This window comes from Chiloscyllium plagiosum, chromosome 16, assembly GCF_004010195.1.
Source record: "Chiloscyllium plagiosum isolate BGI_BamShark_2017 chromosome 16, ASM401019v2, whole genome shotgun sequence".
Classification (NCBI taxonomy): Eukaryota; Metazoa; Chordata; class Chondrichthyes; order Orectolobiformes; family Hemiscylliidae; genus Chiloscyllium; species Chiloscyllium plagiosum.
Window position 1 is genome coordinate 23,636,476 of NC_057725.1, and position 19,440 is coordinate 23,655,915.

Below are 19,440 nucleotides of genomic sequence, written 5' to 3' on the forward strand. Positions count from 1 at the left end.
TTGCGTGCAATTCTGGTCTCCTTCCTATCGGAAAGTTGTGAAACTTGAAAGGGTTCAGAAAAGATTTACAAGGATGTTGCCAGGATTGGAGGATTTGAGCTTTAGGGAGAGGCTGAACAGGCTGGGGCTGTTTTCCCTGGAGCGCCAGAGGCTGAGGGGTGACTTTGTAGAGGTTTACAAAATTATGAGGGGCATGGATAGAATAAATAGGCAAAGTCTTTTCCCTGGGTTCTTGGAGTCCAGAACTAGAGGGCATAGGTTTAGGGTGAGAGGGGAAAGATATAAAAGACCTAAGCGGAATCTTTCTCACACAGAGGGTGGTATGTGTATGGAAAAAGTCTGTGAGATGGTGCGTGCGTGGCTGTGAGGGTGGGAGGTGTATGTGTGTGTGTGTATGAGAGAGAGAGTTTGTGTATGAGAGCGGGTCTGGAGGTTGGCTAATGTGCCACTATTTAAGAAAGGTAGTAAGGAAAAGCCAGGGAGCTATAGACTGGTGACCCTGACATCGGTAGTAGGCACGTTGTTGGAGCGAAAACTGAGGGACAGGATTTACATGTATTTGGAAAGGCAAGGACTGATTAGGGATAGTCAGCATGACTTTGTGCATGGGAAATCATGTCTCACAAACTTTAGTTTTTTGAAGAAGTAACAAAGAAGATTGAAGGCCGTGATTCGTATGGACTTCAGTAAGGCGTTTGCAAAGTTAGATCTCCTGGAATACAGGGAGAACTAGCCATTTGGATACAGAACTGGCTCAAAGGTAGAAGACAGGGCGGTGGTGGAGGGTTGCTTTCCATACTGGAGGCCTGTGACCAGTGGAGTGCTACTAGGATCAGTATGCAAAAAGATCCATTCCTGGCAAAACTAAAACAGATGGTGGTGATGTCAGAAACAAAAGGGACATCACAATCAGAATTGAAACCTTCCTGGTCCCAGCAAGACCAGATCACAATAGAGAATGGCACTTTATTGTGGAGAGCAAGAGTGATTGTCCCAAGCAAGGATCGCTGCCATAAACTGGCTGAACTCCGCTTGGGTCATGCAGGGGTGTGCAAAATAAAAATGTTGGTGAGAAGTTATGTCTGGGGGCCAAGATTAGATGCAGATTGGATCCACCTTAATGAGGCAGTGTCCAAAGTGCCAATAAGGACAAAAATTACTGCCAGCAGATCTCCCACATTCATGAGATTGATTAGGTAAATCATGGATTCAGCTATATGTCAACTATGTTGGCCCTTTCATAGACACAATATTCTTAATCATTTTTGACACCCACTCAAAGTGGTTGGACATGCATAGAGTTCATCTGTCAAACACAGGGATGATGATAGTAAAGCTGTGAGCATCGTTTGCAATACATGGGCTTCCAGAAATGTTGGTCACAGACAACAGGCCATCATTTATCAACAGGGAATTTGAGTATTTCCTAAAGTCAAATGGCAATCGGCATATAAGGACAACAGCATTCCATCCTCTGTCCAATGGTCTGGCAGAAAGATCAGTCCAAACTTATGCTTTCAAACTTTAAAGAAACAGCTTACCCACTTCACTTGACACCAAACTGTCCCAGTTCCTATTTGATTACCTGACTAACCCTCATGCAACTACAGGGCTAGCTCCAGCAGAGTTGCTAATGGGAAAAAGACTCTGCACCAGGTTATATCTGATCTTCCCAGACCTGAGGATAGTGGGGCATCAAATGACATCAGTAATGCCAATGCTGGATACGAGACTTGTCTACGAGAGAGAGACTTCAGGGGATGAGGTTTGGTGTCAGAGCCACAGAAATGGCCTTGGTCAACATGAGGTCAGGTCCCATACAAAGTTCAGGTAGGTAAGGCAGTCTTGAACAAGTGCATGAACCACATTAAAGCAGCAACCTCACAAAACAGGGCAGGAGCAAAACTTTCCTGGACCCTCAGAACAGACATAAAGGCTGTCAAAAGCACCCCCGTCCCTCACCACCACCATCTAACATTGAAGAAACCTTGGAGTCTGAGGTGGACATGGCGAAGAAGAGGATAAATTTCTTCCAAGACACCCCCTGCGAAACATGCGGGCCACACCTTGGGTTTGGTACATGCCACGCGGGTTTGTCAGTGAAACCAGACCCAGTGCAAAAACAGCCCAGGAGACACTATGAGAAATATAACAGGCCTGTATCCCAGGACATAGAGGGAGAGGGATGTAATGATTGTAATGAGGACAGCTACGTCGACATCATAGAATATAAGTTCCCTCATTGGGGCTTTTCACCTGATCCACTCAGGGAGCCCTGACTAACAGATATAAACTAGAATCTCAGATACTCTTCACTCTGACTGCTGGCTCTGAGGAAGCTGCATCAGTGTCAAGGACTATGTCCATGTAAATAAAGGATGACTTGGTGACGGGACACCAGCCTCTTTGGAGTTATTTCAAAATGTATAGCTGTATTGAAAACTTTAAAGAGATAAAGTTTGTCAGTAATCAACATTTACCTGATCAAGTTCCTGTAAGTTATGGATTATTGGTTAAGTTCATTATGGAATGTGTCAATCTGCAACTGCCTGATTTGTAAAGCCTGCCTTTGATTGCTGCTGAAAAAATTTTGAGTTAGGGTAGGATTAGTTAACAGGTCCGCTGCTTTTCGGCATTTATATAAATGATTTGTGTGTGAATATATGAGGTATAGTTAGTAAGTTTGCAGATGACACCAAAATTGAAGGTGTAGAGGACAGCGAAGAAAGTTATCTCAGAGTACAATGGGATCTTGATCAGATGGGCCAATGGGCTGAGGAGTGGCACATGGAATTGAACTTAGATAAATGTGAGATGCTGCACTTTGGAAAAGCAAATCAGAGCAGGACTTATACACTTACTGGTAAGATCCTAGGGAGTGTTGCTGAACAGAGAGACCTTGGAGTGCAGGTTCGTAATTCTCTCAAAGTAGAGTAGTATGCTTTCCTTTCTTGGTCAGAGCATTGAGTATAGGGGTTGGGAGGTCATCTTTGGAATATTGTGTGCAATTCTGGTCGCCTTCCTCATGGAAGGATGTTATCAAACTTGAAATGGTTCAGAAAGGATTTACAACGATGTTGCCAGGGTTGGAGGATTTGAGCTATAAGTGAAAAGGCTGAGTAGGCTGGGGCAGTTTTCCCTGGAGCATCCAATGCTGAGGGATGAACTTATAGAGGTTTATAAAATCATGAGGGGCATGGATAGGATAAATAGACAAGGTATTTTCCCAGGGGTGAGAGAGTCCAGAACTAGAGTGCGTAGGTTTTGGGTGAGAGGGGAAAGATATAAAAGGGATCTAAGGGGTAGCTTTTTCACACAGAACATGGTGCATGTATGGAATGAACTGCCAGAGGAAGGGGTGGAAGCTAGTACAATTACAGCATTTAAATGAATAGGAAGGGTTAGGGGGGGGTATTGGCCAAACACTGGCAAATGGGGCTAGATTAAGTTGGGATTTCTGGTGGGCATGGATAAGTTGGACCAAAGGGTCTGTTTCCATGCTGTACATTGCTATAACTCTATGACTATGACTCTATGCTCCCTCGCAAACAGGGCAGGAACAAACCATACCTGGCCCCCAGAACAGCCAAAAGGCCTGTCTGAAACCTTGTTCTCCCCGTCTGTCTAGTGTCCAAGATTAATGCAGCCTTGATACCATTGCCACTGGAAAAAAAAGGAAGCTTTCGTGAGACACTGCAGACACAAGAGACAGGTTACAGTCTATTAGGCCGCCCATGTCTAAGTCCGAGTCAGAGGAACCCAACCTGGGGTGAAAACATCCCAGGCGAAGTTACTAGAGAAAGTCTAGGCCTATGTTTCCGGACTTGGTGGGGAAGGAATATTGTGACTTAACCAGGTGGATCTTATTGACTATGATTGGCTCAGGTTAACAACTCCAATCAGGGAGTCCCGGCTGACAGACCTAAGGAAATTAAGTATCTCTTCAGGGACTGACTCTGAGCTAGTTCACAGCCAGTGTATTATGCACATGTATCTAAAGGGTGACTTTGTGACAGGATACTAATCTACGTGCAGTTATTTCACTGCCTCTCCCTTTGACATATTCTATGATTCTGGCCCTACTGCTTTCTGGGATAGAAAATTTCAAGGGCACTCAACCTCCTGAGAAAAAAATTTTCTTCATCTTGATCTTAAATGGGTAACCCTTTATTTTCAAACTGTCTCTCCTCATTGTAGTCCCTCCTACAAGAGAAGCCATCCTTTCAGCGTTCACCCTGTTATGGCCCCTCAAAATCTTCTGTGTTTAAAAAGATCACTGCTCATTCTTCTAAACTCAAATGGATTTGGCATCAACATGCTGAACCTTTCTTCATAAAATAATCCTAAACATTGACTATCAAAATTGGAGTCACTGGCTGGCAAAAGAGAGAAATTACAGTATCTCCTGTGGGCTGGTGATACATTATTTTACAAAATGTCTTCCTGACGCTTCATGCCTGCACTTGTAGATTCAGCTGGTAATAAAATTGGCTGTTCTTGCATAAGAAGAAATTACAAGAGACTTTTTGAAATTTAGTGAGCATTTCTAAGAGTAGACAAAAAACTCTTGGAAGTGGTTTCCCCTGGAGGTGTAAATAGCTGTTCTATCTCACCAACAATCTGACAAGATAAGAGTCATCCAAGCTCAGTTGGAAAGTTATTTAATAAATTTTGATCCATGTGAACATCTGGCTGTGTGTAACCATTTCATGCAGAGACGATGAGACTAACATCAAATGGAATTTGCAGAATTGTAACAATGTGGTAGGAAGCCCTTTGGCCTAATGTGTCTTATGAATTCCACTAGCTTGGCAGCATTTAATGTCTTGTTCCCAGAGTATTAACCTGGATTTCTTAACTTCTAACCCAGTACGTATTAATCATGATGCCACCATCTCTCCACAGCTACTAGATATAGTGTACTGTATTTCTAGAAGGCACTTGATAAGGAGCCACTTAAAGGCCATTGCAGAAATTAAAAGCTCATGGTGAAGAGGACATATTGACATAGAATATTGGCTTCCTAGCAGAAGCCAAGACTAAACGTAAATGAGCCATTTTCTAATGGGTAAGATATAATGAACGGTGTGCAACAGGATTGGTGCTGCGGCCTCAACTTTTTATCATTTATATAAATAAATAAGAAAAGGTATGGTTACTATACCTACTGCTGACACAAATATGGATAGGAACCTAAGTTGTGAAGGCAATTTTAAAAATCCACAAAGGAATATGGATGGTGAGTGGACAAGCATTGGGTGAATGGTGGATAATGTAGGAAAATGTAAAATTGTCCATTTTGGCAAGAAGAATAAAAAAGAAGCATATTATCTAAGTGGTGAGAGGCTGCTGAGCTCTGGGATGCAGAGGGATCTGAGTATCCTTGTGCATAATTCACGAAAAGTTAACATGCTGGTTCAGAAAATAATTAGGAAAGCTTCTGTGATTCTGATAGAAGGCTATAATTTATAATTTATTGTGGAATTAAGTACAAAAGTTGGGAAATTATGCTTCAGTTATAAAGGACATAGTACTCCTGACATGAATTCAACAATGTATTGTGTATGTCTGTTTATTGAAGGATTTAAATGTGTTGAAAGAAGTTAAGAGAATGTTTACAAGATTAATATTTGGAACAGTTGTTTTGTGAGGAAAGATTGGTCAGGTTTGGTTTTGATCTCTTGGGAGTTTAGAAGAACAAGAGGTTATTGGATTGAAACTTATAAGATTCTGAGGGGTCTTGACAGGGCACATGCTGAAATGATGTTTAATTTTGTGGGAAAATCTAGAACTGTGAGTTACTTTTTCAAAAAAGAGTCACCCATTAAAGCCGGAGATAAAGAGAATATTTTCCACAGATGATTGTGAACGTTTGGAAGTCTCTTCCTCAAAAGGGTATGAGAGCATGCAGTACATATTGAGCTCAAACTGCTCAACCTTGCCCTAACTGATATTTTTGATGTAGGTGTTATGGGATAGAAATAACACGGTATATTTATAGTACTTTATCACATAGCTCAGAACTCTCGCAAAATGTCACAAAACATTTATCTGACCAATTGTGGGCAAAGCATTTCCAGAAGGTTTTCTTCCTCCTCTATTCCCACCCGACCATTTTTGTTCTCTGTGGAGTCCTACCAAGGATCAATACCAGGATCCCCTCTCATCTATTATCTACGTTCTGTCTTTGAACATCTGCAAGCATGGGAGTCAAATTTCTCACACACATTAGATTAGATTAGATTCCCTACAGTGTGGAAACAGGCCCTTTGGCCCAATCAGCCCACACCGACCCTCCAAAGAGTAACCCACTCAGACCCATTTCCCTCTGACTAATGCACCTAACACTATATGGGCAGTTTAGCATGGCCAATTCACCTGACCTGCACATCTTTGGACTGTGGGAGGAAACTGGAGCACCCGGAGGAAGCCCACGCAGACATGGGGAGAATGTGCAAACTCGAGGATGGAATCGAACCTGGGGCCCTAGTGCTGTGAGGCAGCAGTGCTCACCACTGAGCCACCGTGCTGCCCCGCACATCTTGATAACCCAGCTTTACCTCTTTGCTAACACACTCAACCTCTCTGCTGCCTCTGTTTTCGAACAACTGTCATTCTACAAGCCATAGGATGCTTAATATCCAATTATGTCACTGAAACAAGCCGTATTTGAATGCTAGATTTGAGGGACTGTACTGTTAACAATGCAGGATACCTTCAGTTCTGCACAGAGCATTCCCATGCCGAAAAACTCTTGTACTTGGCTTACTTTACAACCTTTTGACTGACGGTATCATTAATGAATTAAGCTGATATCACTAAGCTATTTATTTTGCTATACTAACATTTACAGCTTTCAGCAAAACTGTTTAATTACTGCTCACTGGGGAATCTATAATGTGGGCATGCAACCTCAGGATAATGGGATGGACGATGTAGGGTTCAAGTGAAGAATTTGTCTACTGCAGCAAGTTCTGTATGTTCCATAGTTGAATTAAAAGTAAAGTTTCAATAGTCTGAGAGGACCACAAGGCTTTTTTTCACATTAGAGAGAGAGAGAGAGATGACTCATGGTAGTTTAAACTGAGGGTCACCAGGCTTCAGATGAGGGGAGAAGTGGAGAATGAGAGTCCATCGTGGTAACTTCAGCCACTGCAAGAATTGAACCATGCTGTTAGCATCACTCTGCTTCAAAAAAAAACAGCCATTCAATCAGCTGAGCTAACTAACTCTGATAATTGACTATAGCTGAAATAAACAGATTTATCATATATCACAGGACTTAATGGTAGATTATCACACATGGATTACCAGATTTACTTGCCAAATAAAAATCTCAAAACAATCATTTGTGATGGTCCCAGAATTGTGGCTGTCTTGCAGGTAAGAAATTGCTGTAAAGTACCATTTCTGTAATCAAGTCCACAGTCTATGATTTTCACAGAAAAAAATGATGAAACGTAGTCCTCAGAGTACTGGTAAAGAACTGGGAGCTACACAGATTGCCATAAGCAAGCAACCTTCCCTTTAACAAATGCAGAAGTATTGTACTGTTGTGTATAGTGATCTAGATTTTAACATATGCAATATTTCTGTATGTGTTACTTTTACTGTGTTCGTTGGTGTTAAACCTGTTGTATGCTAAGGGTATTTTCACTTTCTGACACTCGATTGGAGCCTCATAAGGAAGTAAGCATGGCATTTGCAACTGGTTTTAGATAAACAAAAATCTCTGAAAATGTACTGCAAGACTAAGAGCAGGATATGTAGAAGTCAAGCAATGGTGAGATGTTTCTATGTCAGGATGGTGTGTAGCTTGGAGAGAATATTGTAAATGGTAAATACCGCTGGTGTTATATATCGGTGGTGGAAGTGAATGTTTGTAGATATGGTGCCAATAAAGTGGTTTTCTTTGTCTTGGATGTTGTCAAGCTCTTGAGCATTGTAGCATCTGCAATCATCCAGGCAAGTATATACGCATCCAGGAAAAATATCACCAGTCTTTCAATTTTGTTGGGTCAAAATCCTGTAACTTCTTCCTAACAGCATTGTGGGTGTACCTACACCACATGGAGTGCAGCAGTTCAAGAAAACAGTTCACTACCATCTCTTATTGGTAATGATGGATGTGTAATAACTGTTGAGCTAGCTAGTGACATCCACATTCTATAGAATAGAATCCCTATAGTATGGGAGCAGACCATTCACCCCATCGAGTCATCACTAACCCTCTGAGGAGCATCCCACCCAGATTACCCTATCCCTGTAACTCTGCATTTCCCATGGCTAATCCACCTGGGCTGCACATCACTGGACACCATGGGCAATTTAGCATAGCCAATCCATCTAATCTGCACACCTTTGGACTGTGGGAAGAAACTGGAGCTCCTGAAGGAAACCCACACAGACACAGGGAGAATGTGCAAACTCCATAACAACAGTCTCCTGAGGCTGGAATTGAACCTGAGCCCCTGGTGCTATGAGGCAGCAGTGCTAACCACTGAGCCATCATGCCACCCATTCTCTGAATGAATTTTTTAAAATCATCCCGCGACATATACTCTCTCGTTCTTGGTGGTGTGCTCGTTAATCCAGAGTGGGCGGCACGGTGGCGCAGTGGTTAGCACTGCTGCCTCACAGCGCCAGAGACCCGGGTTCAATTCCCGCCTCAGGCGACTGACTGTGTGGAGTTTGCACATTCTCCCTGTGTCTGCGTGGGTTTCCCCCGGGTGCTCCGGTTTCCTCCCACAGTCCAAAGATGTGCAGGGTCAGGTGAATTGGCCATGCTAAATTGCCCGTGTTAGGTTAAAGGGGTAAATGTAGGGGTATGGGTGGTTTGCGCTTCGGCGGGTCGGTGTGGACTTGTTGGGCCGAAGGGCCTGTTTCCACACTGTAAGTAATCTAATCTAATCTAATACCTGTTTTATTCAAAGGACTAATTTACTTTCAGTCCTTTCACTTTGCTGCGTATGGTACAATATCTGAAACCTCTTGTCAACACGCTTGATACTATTATTTATTCTCAATTTTATGCCATTCCATGTAAAATCATAAGTATTTCATCCTGTTGATGTTTCACATTTAATTGATTCATCTACTGCTATTCAAAACTAAATTGGGGATACAGTACAAACTTAAGGTTCAATGTTTTGCAGGCTTAAACGTGAAGACACTGTCAATTGTTGTCTGAATGCTTTGTTATGTAAGTCAACCCTGTCTGTTAATTTAATTCTTAATCTCTCCTCGCAAGATTTTGCAACATATCTTTTAACTTTTTCTTGATTTTTCTTCCTTGGAGAATATTTGAAGCTCCTGAATTGAGTAAAATACAAGTCTTATGCAACCCTGAAACAAACTTGCCAAATTCGCTAATGCATATTGGGGGTGGCACGGTCATTTTCTAAAAAAAATACACCTTCTGCAATATAAAAGCAGTTTTTGTCTCACTATTGAACACTAGTTCTCCCATTGTCATTTTCGGTTATATGTCATCATACATTGATCTTTGCAAGGCAATAAACAACTGCATCATTAACATTTCTTGAAAATGCAGAACAGATGAATATTAACTCTTATCCAGAATATTATTTGAATGCTCTCAACCTTTTTTCAAACAGGTTGATTTGATTACTCCACAGAATCCAGTTATGGTTAAGAAGTGAAGTAACAACACAACCATTAAATACTTTAGAATGTTATATTTATGTGTATATATATTATACAAATGATTTTTTAAAAAAAATATGTTGATGAATTGAGGTAAATGCTTGGCTTTGCTAGCATTTAGTTGAAAGTATCCTTCAAGGTCATATTTACCTTTATGTATAATACATATGCTTGTGATAGGCAAGAATTGCATAAGGCAATCATTGACTGTACAAAAGCAAATGTTGTTTCAGTGAAATCAATATCCTTAGTGCCAGTCAGCTTAAGGAAAGGAATGATAGAAGTGGCCTGTAACCTCAAAATGTGTTACACCTTGTAGTGGCTTTCAGTTGTGACCAGTTATTGTTAACTTTGATACCATGAAAAGATCTGAAAGAATGCTATCTCGGGCTTCTTTGGTCCTCTGATTTCTAGGTCATTAAACCTTTTTTTAAATTCAATTACTAATAGACAATTCAAAAAATGACAAATTGTAGAGCTGTCATTTTCTTTACAGAAGCTGTTGACAGTCATCAAAAATATTGTCAGTGCATTTTTGTGGATTTTTTTTTTAAAGATTGACTTCAAGTTGATTGTTAACCTTTTTGAATACGCAGTGTTCTGTCATGCAAAGGGGAAGAAAATAATTTTTATATCTATTGAGTGTCCTAAAATAAAAGTGTATTCTGGAGGAGGGTTTGATGATCTACACTCTAACATTTAGCACCGCAAATTTCCACATTTTTTCACACACAAGTCACAAAAAATCTGTGTATTTTTAAATTAACAAAAGACGTTTGCTTCTGTAATGAAAGTTAAATGGAGCGTATCTAATGAACAGTGGGATACAATTTATATTCCACAAATGGACTGACCCCATAACTCTCAAACAAGTGAGTTTATACCTTGCAATAGGTTAAGTAAATGAGATGATAAAGATTAGAAATACGCACAAATTTTAAATGTAATTTTAATCAGATTGGTTTCACCAATAACAATCTGAAACTACTTTACCTCTTCAGTTGTCAACTGCATAAAAAATATAAGGAGATGATGTCATCATTTCGAGTATAAATAGTATGTTAAAAGCTGGTGGGATTAGTATGATTCAGTTTGGGAAGCAAACTATTTTAGAGATTAATTACAAGCATTTTATGATACAAATTAAAATTTTAAGATGGGAATGTTCCTGACAGGGTTGATTTTACCAAGAACATGGTTCACTGCCTACCAACCAACTAATATTAAATGCTAAATCTATTCCTTAAAGATGTAAGTGCTACCAGCTGCGTTACAAGCCCATCTTCTGTTAGCTGTCAGACCTATTGAATTAGTCTAATTAAGATGAAACATTTAAAACTCAGGAACTTGAAGCCATACCATAAGGTACAGAAAAAACCTTTAATTGTTATTTTTAGAAACTTGATTTTAACCTGTGAGCTGTGCAGAGATGAGAATCCCCAAGATCGGAATAGTTTATCAAGAAATTGCATGATTCTGCATTGAAAGATATAGATTTTAATGCAAAGCTAATTATCGTAATAATTATTTAAAGTTTTATTTGTTAATATTTAGCAAATTGCTAAATGTGTTTTTTTTTCAGAGGAAGATAGCTATGAGAGTTACTCACGGATGTTGCTGAAGTATTTCTTAGCAGAAGGCATTGTTAGCGGGCATTCTCTTTTCATAGCATCTGCCAAAGATCATCCTGAAGAAATTTTACAGGTATGTTTGTTGATGAAGATGTTGTGCTTCAGTTATTGCAGGATTAGGTTATGCCTCTAAATTTGATCAGTATGGTCACTTGATGCCCTTAAGAGCTCAGCTGATTTGAGTGCAGTTTCATTTAGGAATGCTCTAAAATGCTGGTAGCCAATATTTTCATTCGTCATTGATGGAATACTAGATAAATAGTGATGCAGTAATTGATAAATTACAAAAGAAACTCAATACAACAATAAAATGACCAGAGAGCTGGAATTGACTTATTGTGAAGCATTCTTGCATAATAGAATAATAAATAAAGGAATTAAAAATAAGAAAAAAATTCCTTATGTGAAGAAAGTCAGATTAGCAGTTCCTTGCCATTTGTGATGTTTAGGAATGATTTTTAAGATTGCAACAATATCACTGAAATTCCCAAGTATTCAATTAATTAACCAGTCACTTTTGGTTATTTGTTTGAAACTTCCACTTATTACATAATTGCTTATGTGATCTGTGATCAATATGAAATCTCACGAACGTGCACCCATCCTTGCAAAATATGCCAGTGCTAATTCCCACAAAATCATAGGTGCTTACAGATAATATATTTCCTAAACATGCAATTTGTTTTAAAGAATTTAAAAATAAATTATAATAGTATAAAATTAAATGTAATATTTAAATATGCATGTAATGTTTTTATAGACTTGTAAGTCTACCGTTGCATTACATAAGTAATGTCCTTGGTCAGGGTTTTGTAGTGGTAACAATGCAGAAATGGTCAAGGTTCATCGTCTCACTTTAAAACTGACAGCTGCTCCTGCCGTGTCTGTCCACTTTGGTGTGGAGATCCAAAAGTTGCTGTTGGTGAGCTGATGCTTCTCGTAAAGCTACATTGTTTAAAATCCCCATAAAGACAGTGCAATTAACATTGTTTCCTGTAATTTCTATTTCCTGTGTAAAACCTGCTTGTTGCACTGTCCAGCTTTAATTGTACTGTATTAGCATGTGTGTGCATCTTAAAGCAGCTGTTTTCTTTCTTGCATCGAATGTTCTGGATTACAGTGTAGCCACACAACTTTGAAAGGACATTGATTCCAAGTTAGTTTTAGGACTGAAAGAAGTAAGTTAGCCCACTGAACTGGAAGGTTTGTTTTCAGATGTTTCATCACCATGACAAGGTAACATCATCAGTGAGAGTCTCCTGTGAAGCACTGGTAGTATGTCCCACCTCTTTATTTATAGGTCTTGGTTCCTTTAAGGTGAGTGATGTCATGTCCGGTTCTTTATCTTTGCCCCAAGTAAAAGTAGATGGGATCTAAGTTGATGAGTTTATTGTTGGAGTTCTGGTTAGAATGCCATGCCTCTAAGAATTCTCATCCTCCTTTGTCTGTATGTATGGGAACTAGTGATAGCCACCAAAAGACATGACCCACTATCACTAGTTTCCATATATACAGACAAAGAAGGTTACCACTTTGACTGGGACAATACTCACATCCTAGGACAAGCAAAACAAAGATATGCACGAGAATTCTTTGAGGCATGGCATTCTAACCAGAACTCCATCAATAAACACATCAACTTAAATCCCATGTACCTTCCCTTGAAAAAAAATCAGAAAGGACATCACCCACCTGAAAAAACCAAGACCTATGAATAGAGAGGCGGGACATAGCACCAGCGCTTCACCGGAGTATTTCACTGATGGTGACGAGTCATGGTGACTTAATGTCTGAAAACAAACCTTCCAGCTCAGTGGGCTAACTTATATACTTAGCATAAACCTGAGCTACAAATCTTCTCATAAATCGCTAACTGAAAGAAATCTCTGGCATTAAAATATCTAATTTAAATGGAATGTCAAAAGTCTCCAGTATTAAAAAAATATATATATTTCAGCTTTCTATAGTCATGTGTATGCCCCAATATTTATTTTGCTTTCCGTAAAAAAAGTAAGGATATTTAATGCTTTCTACTAAAATAAAATGCCGATAACACTCAGGTTAGGCAGCGTCTGGGAAAATGAGTGGAATTAAAGATTCAGATCAATTGATGGCCCTTCATCAGAAATGAGAAAAGAATAAACATAATGGATTTTAACCAAGTCGAAAAACTGAAGAAGAGAAAGTGTCAATGACCAGAGGAAAGTCAGGAAGGATTAACTGATAAAGGTTTCATGGTACAAAGCCAAATGATGTAATAACAAAGTAAAGAATGTCTAGGTGTGCTGTAAAAGACTACGTGGCTGCTGTCCAAATACAACATAAGGATCTAAAAACAGAAATTAAACAAAACTGAACCAGAAAATGAAATGAAACAAAACAGAAGTCAAGGTTTTTATTAAAAATGTTTGAATTTTGTGTTGAGTGTAGGAGGCTGTGGAGTGCCAAGTGAGAAGAACAAATGCTGTTCTTTGAACATATGTTGAGTTTCATTTGAACATTGTAGCAGGCCAAGAATAGAGAGATTATAATGGTAGCATTGAAACGAGAAATGACAGAAAACTCAGAATCATGTTTGCAGAGTGAAAAGAAGGACTCTACAAAGTGGTCACTTAGTCTGTGTTCATTTTCCTAAAGTAGAGACCACATTATGAGCAGCAAACACAAGGTGTTTCATTAACACAAGGAGTGTTTGAGGCCTTAGACTATCAGAACAAAAGAGGTGAAAGGTTATGTTTTACATGTCCTGCACTTGCATGGAATGGTGCTATGGGAAGGGAGGAACTGTTGGATGGTAAATGAATATTGGAACAAGTTTCATGGAAGGGGCTGTCTTTTCATAATGATCAAAGGGGAAGCTAAGACAAGATTTATTTTGCTTTTTAGTTCCTGTGAGAATACTCCAGTTTGATTGGCTGCTTGTCTTGCTTGATGACATTGCTGTTACTGAATGCCAGGAAACACTTACCATTCTATTTCAACGCCAGATTCAGACATGTCAAATAAGAGAAATTGTATGTTATGGAGATCACCAGATCTTTGTGAGCAACTTTCTTTTGAGATTAGCAGCTGGCGCCATCACTTCTCTGCCAACTGTAATCAGGTCATTATCTTAAACCCACATCCAGCAACTCTACATTTATTCTAAATAGAGTCACAAAAACACTGTTGGGCATTCCTTGTTGTATTCCATGGTTTGGAAAAATAGATTTTCATTTGTACAATCTCGGGACATCGCAAAATAATTTGTAGGAGATGATGTACGGTCAATGTTGTTCTATGGGAATTAGTCTTTTTAAATACAAATTTCAATTGTAAAATATATATTTAAATTATAATGGCAATAGTTACTAGCTATGACACACAAATATTTAATTTGATTATAGATAGGTACTCTCTGCAGAGGCAAAAGGAATTCAGACAGGTGGTCATAAACCAGCAGAGTACTAAACTTCACTAAATTACATTTCAATAAACACAGACGTATTGTGGAATTTACCACTTAAGCAATTAGCACTTACTTTGATTCTCACCCAATTTATTTAATTGCTACTTCTACCACAAAATTGTGGTCCAAATCGACTGGTAATTCTTCCAAACATTCATTACTCAAAAGCTAAATGCGGATGACTGTGAGGATGAAAGTGCTTTTCTCAGTAGTGCTGCTTATGAAGTATGGATTACCCTAACTGATAAGCCAATGATCGAAGTTTAGCTGCTACATAATCTAAGTCTTTTCTCTTTTATTGTAAATAGAATAGAGTGCTATGTGATGTCTTTACTTGGCTTAATGCACATGCAATTAAGCTAGCTTAGAAGGGTGTGAGGTTAAGCCTCATTAACTGTGGGATGGGGGTACCTTGGGTTTTATTATACTCTAGAGAATTCAGCTTGTAAGAAGGGTCAGATTATAACAATGGCTGTGATTTCCTTCTGTCAAAACAAAATGATGTAAGCAGGTTACTGGATGAATTTAGATTCAAGTGAGGTAATTGCAAAACTGGCTCTGCTGCTATACTAGACTGTTGGTCTAAGACCATCAACTAGATTGTGTAAATCTCAGTACATGTGATATTGTAGTCTGTGCATCACACTTCATCAAGCGTAGGTCTTAGAATGCCCAGGAGTTTCAACAAGCTGCCTGCACATTTTCCAAGTTTGACATCACATGGTGCTATACCCAAATTAAGTGACACAATCCCCTGTTGATTGGCTTTGGTACATTCCAGAGTTAGATTGGGAACTGACCCTACTGTTAAGCAACCACTTTCACGTCACTTTACTACTAAAATTCCTTTCTGCTGCTGTGAAACTGCAGCCTAAGGCATCTACTTAAAAACAATGGTTTATATGTATTTTTTTCTCAGAAGTTCACTGGGTTTTATTGACTTTGAATTTTGTCACAGAGTTACTGCTCTAAAAGGAGTTCTGTTATTTATAATCCTTGACGCATAGAGTCACTTATATGCCTTATCATGTCTAAATGTCACATAGATTTTTAAAGAATTATTTTTGAAGTGCAATTGCTATTGTAACAAACAAACAGTAGTATAATAAATTATACTTTGTCAAAAAGGTCTTTTTTTTTTGCTGTTTGACTTGCCAATATATTTGGATTTATTTTGTAATGGCTATGTCACTGAGATATTCGAAGAACTAGCCAGTCAGGTTAAGTTTTATTAGTTCAGATATATTGGTGAATTAACAAGTTTAAAGTTCCACCATTTCAAAGGTGAAAATGGAAAACAAGGGTTGCACAAAGGCACATTGTCAAACGGAATGTTGGATTCATTCCTGTTACTATATTAAAGGTGACTGGTGTGAAATAGTTTATCGACTCTTGAGATTCTTCCTGCATATGGTGCCCAATGCTGGTGTAGTACAGGGAACCAGCAACAGGTGTCACTCATTATGTCAGTAGAAAAAGCTGAAAGAATGATCAGCCCTGGGAGTTAGGTGAGTGCTTAAGTAGGTATTATCCTAATGATCTTTTGCCTGAAAAGTGATCTGCAAGGATCACTGGCATTTGGATAATTAAGCTTAATGAAGATAACACTACCTGAAGAACATTGCAGGTGTTAATTTAAGTTATTTTGAAAACAATAGCTTGGTATTCTTATTGACCAGAGGTTGAAAGAACTTGTTCGGACTGTTTCAAATAGCAGGATGCAAAGGTTTAAGCCAATCTGTAGATTTTCTTGTTCTTTTTCTGTCAAATTCGAATATAAAAATGCTGCACTAGTTTTATACACTACAGTTTTGAAGGGTTGGGATGGGGATGGAAAAAGAAACAGTTGTTTCTTATACATCTTTCACTTATAACTGCACGAGGGCTTGGTGATCCACATTAGATCTACAGATCATTTAACTCAGAGCTTCATAACAGAAGGAAATTGAAACTTGAAGCAAAGTTCTCATAACTGATTTGGTCATGAATTATTAGACTTCAACCTCATTTCTACTCTTACTAAATTCTGGTAAAGTTTACTTCTATTTCCAGCTATTTCTGTCTTGTCAGTGTTTTCAGTTTATATCATTTCAATTTAACATTAACAAACATTATTTTTGTGTCAACATTTATGGATTTCAAAGACAAATTATTCTCATTTGGTTTGAATAGGAGCTTCCTGCACCCTTACTTGATGATGTAATAGAGACCAATGAAACTATCAAAGAGACAGAAGACAATTCCGAGAGTAGCAATAGTTCCACTGCTGTATCCCAGAATTCCATGACGATAGCATGGCGGTACCAAAACTTACCAAAAGTACAGGTATGATTTTGCATTTTTGAAAGCATATCCATATGAAAATAATCAATAGAAAGCTTTTGTAATTTTTGCAAGTTGTGCCTTTACCATGTGAACACCTAAGTAAAAACAAGGACTGCAGATGCTGGAAACCAGAGTCTAGATTAGAGTGGTGCTGGAAAAGCACAGCAGGCCAGGCAGCATCTGAGGAGCAGGAAAACCGATGTTTTGGGCAAAAGCCCTTTATCAGGATGCCTAATAAAACCTGGAAATGCACATTTGCTTCTAATTTATTTTAATTCATTATTTATTCTAATTTTATTTTTAATAAATACATTTTTCAAATTTATATTTCTGATTTTTTTACATTAGAATTTCTGTAGCTTTGTACTATTTAAAATTGTGAAGTATCATAAGGGTTACAAATATTTAAACTCAGTGACATATTAATTTTGTCATTGGCCTTTTAAAGAAACATGCTCAAATGAATTTGTTCTGGGACTGATTCTTCACTCTAAATAACTTTAAATATTAATAATGTTATTCCATGACACAATCATTTTTACATATTGTAGTTAAATTTTGAAGAGATATGATTGTATCTTCTATTAAGACAGGTGTCAACTATTGGAAAAATGTCAAATCTAGTCAAATCATTGCAACTAAGAATATGTTTCCTTGTAAAGTTGTTAATTTTAGGAGATGACTTTTACATGGAAAATGTAGAAAATACACTTTTTTTTGTTTTGGTGTCAATTTAACCCATCCAAAATACATTGACTGCTGCTGTAGTAGATTTCCAGAATTACCACCAACCTACTGCCCTTTCTGGGGTGTTAAAGAGTTGACTAATTTTAACATATGATCATCCATAGTGAATATTGGTGGGATACTGATCCATTGTAAGCCCAGTCTTACTCTTGACATGAGAAGCCAATAGTCAGCAAATGGGAGGTCAAAAGGGAGTAAGCCTCTGGAAAATATTCCCTTAACAAATTAACATTTTTCTTTATATTTCTGACTTGATCAGACTTATCAGAGAGAAACTTATTTTAAAAATGCACTCTCTCCAAAACCAACTTGCCAAAGCAGTAGTCTCTACCTTCAGCAAGATTTCATGCAACAACTCACCAAGGCTTCTTCAATAGCACCAAATTTAGAATCTCTACTACCGAAAAGAACCAAGGCAGTAAGCTAATGGGAACACAATTATCCATAAGTTTCCTTTCAAGGGACATTCTATGGAAATATATTGGTATTCTTTCGTGAGGCTCAAAATCCCAGAACTTCCCCTCAAATAGCACTGAGAAGTATTGAAACCACATGGATTGCAATGATTGGCTGCAGTAGTAGGTACAGTGGATTCTTTCTTGATTATGTGTTTTTGGAGATAAGTCTCTTGATTAAACTTAAAATATAAGCCAGAGCTATTAATTTAAACTGGGGCAGTGTTTGTAGAGGAATAAGACGGTGTTATTTTCTGGGTCTGTAGACTGCGAAGGAGCAAAAATGGCCTTTGCAGTGATATGTACTTCTTGTCAGATGTGGGAGCTTAAAGAGAGTTTAAGGGTTACTGCAGATTATATCTGCCATAAATGATGTTGGATGCAAATCTTATCAGATCGAGTGGATCAGTTGGAGAGACAAATAGAAGCGATGAGGAATTTGCAACAGCTACAGTATGTGATGGATGGTAGTTATAGAAAGGGGGGGAGAATCTCAGATACAGTCACATAGATGGGTTAACTCCAGGAAGGGTAAGAGAGGTAGGCAGCTAGAGCAGGAGTCTTTTGTGGATATACCCATTTCAAACAGGTATGCTGTTTTGGAAAATGTAGGGGGTGATGGATTCTCAGGAGAACGTAGCACGAACAGCCAAGTTTCTGGTATTGAGACTGGCTCTAATGCAACGAGGGGTACGTCGGCTTCCAAGAGATCAATTGTGTTAGGGGATTCTGTAGTCCGAGGTACAGACAGACGTTTCTGTGGCCAGCAAAGAAAAAGCAGAATGGTGTCTTGTTTCCCTGGTCCCAGGATCAAGGATGCCTCAGAGAGGGTGCAGAATGTTCTCACGGGGGAGAGGGGCCAGCAGGAGGGCATTGTCCACATCGGAACCAACGACATTGGAAGGGAAAAGATTGAGACTCTGAGGGTAGATTACAGAGAGTTAGGTAGAATTTTAAGAAGAGGTCCTCAAGGGTAGTAATATCTGGATCACTAGCAGGAATAGGAGGATAGAGCAGATGAATGCATGGCTGAGAAGCTGGTGTATGAGAGAAGGATTCACATTTTTGGATCATTGGAATCTCTTTCGGGGTAGAAGTGACCTGTACAAGAAGGACGGATTGCACCTAAATTGGAAGGGGACTAATATACTGGCAGAGAAATTTGCTA

General features: G+C 38.8%; 1 protein-coding gene across 3 annotated transcripts in view; it reads left to right on the forward strand.

Annotated features, from left to right (window-relative positions):
• Positions 1–19,440, forward strand: part of elp4 (elongator acetyltransferase complex subunit 4) — a 274,712-nt gene that overhangs the window by 60,137 nt on the left and 195,135 nt on the right. For 2 of the 3 annotated variants that reach the window (XM_043705557.1, XM_043705558.1), the window contains exons 3-4: positions 11,249–11,370; positions 16,918–17,070. In XM_043705557.1, coding sequence (XP_043561492.1) covers positions 11,249–11,370; positions 16,918–17,070 — 275 coding nt within the window. Of the gene's footprint in view, positions 1–9,155; positions 9,203–11,248; positions 11,371–16,917; positions 17,071–19,440 lie in introns of those variants that run through there. The other variant, XM_043705559.1, reaches the window with a different exon arrangement.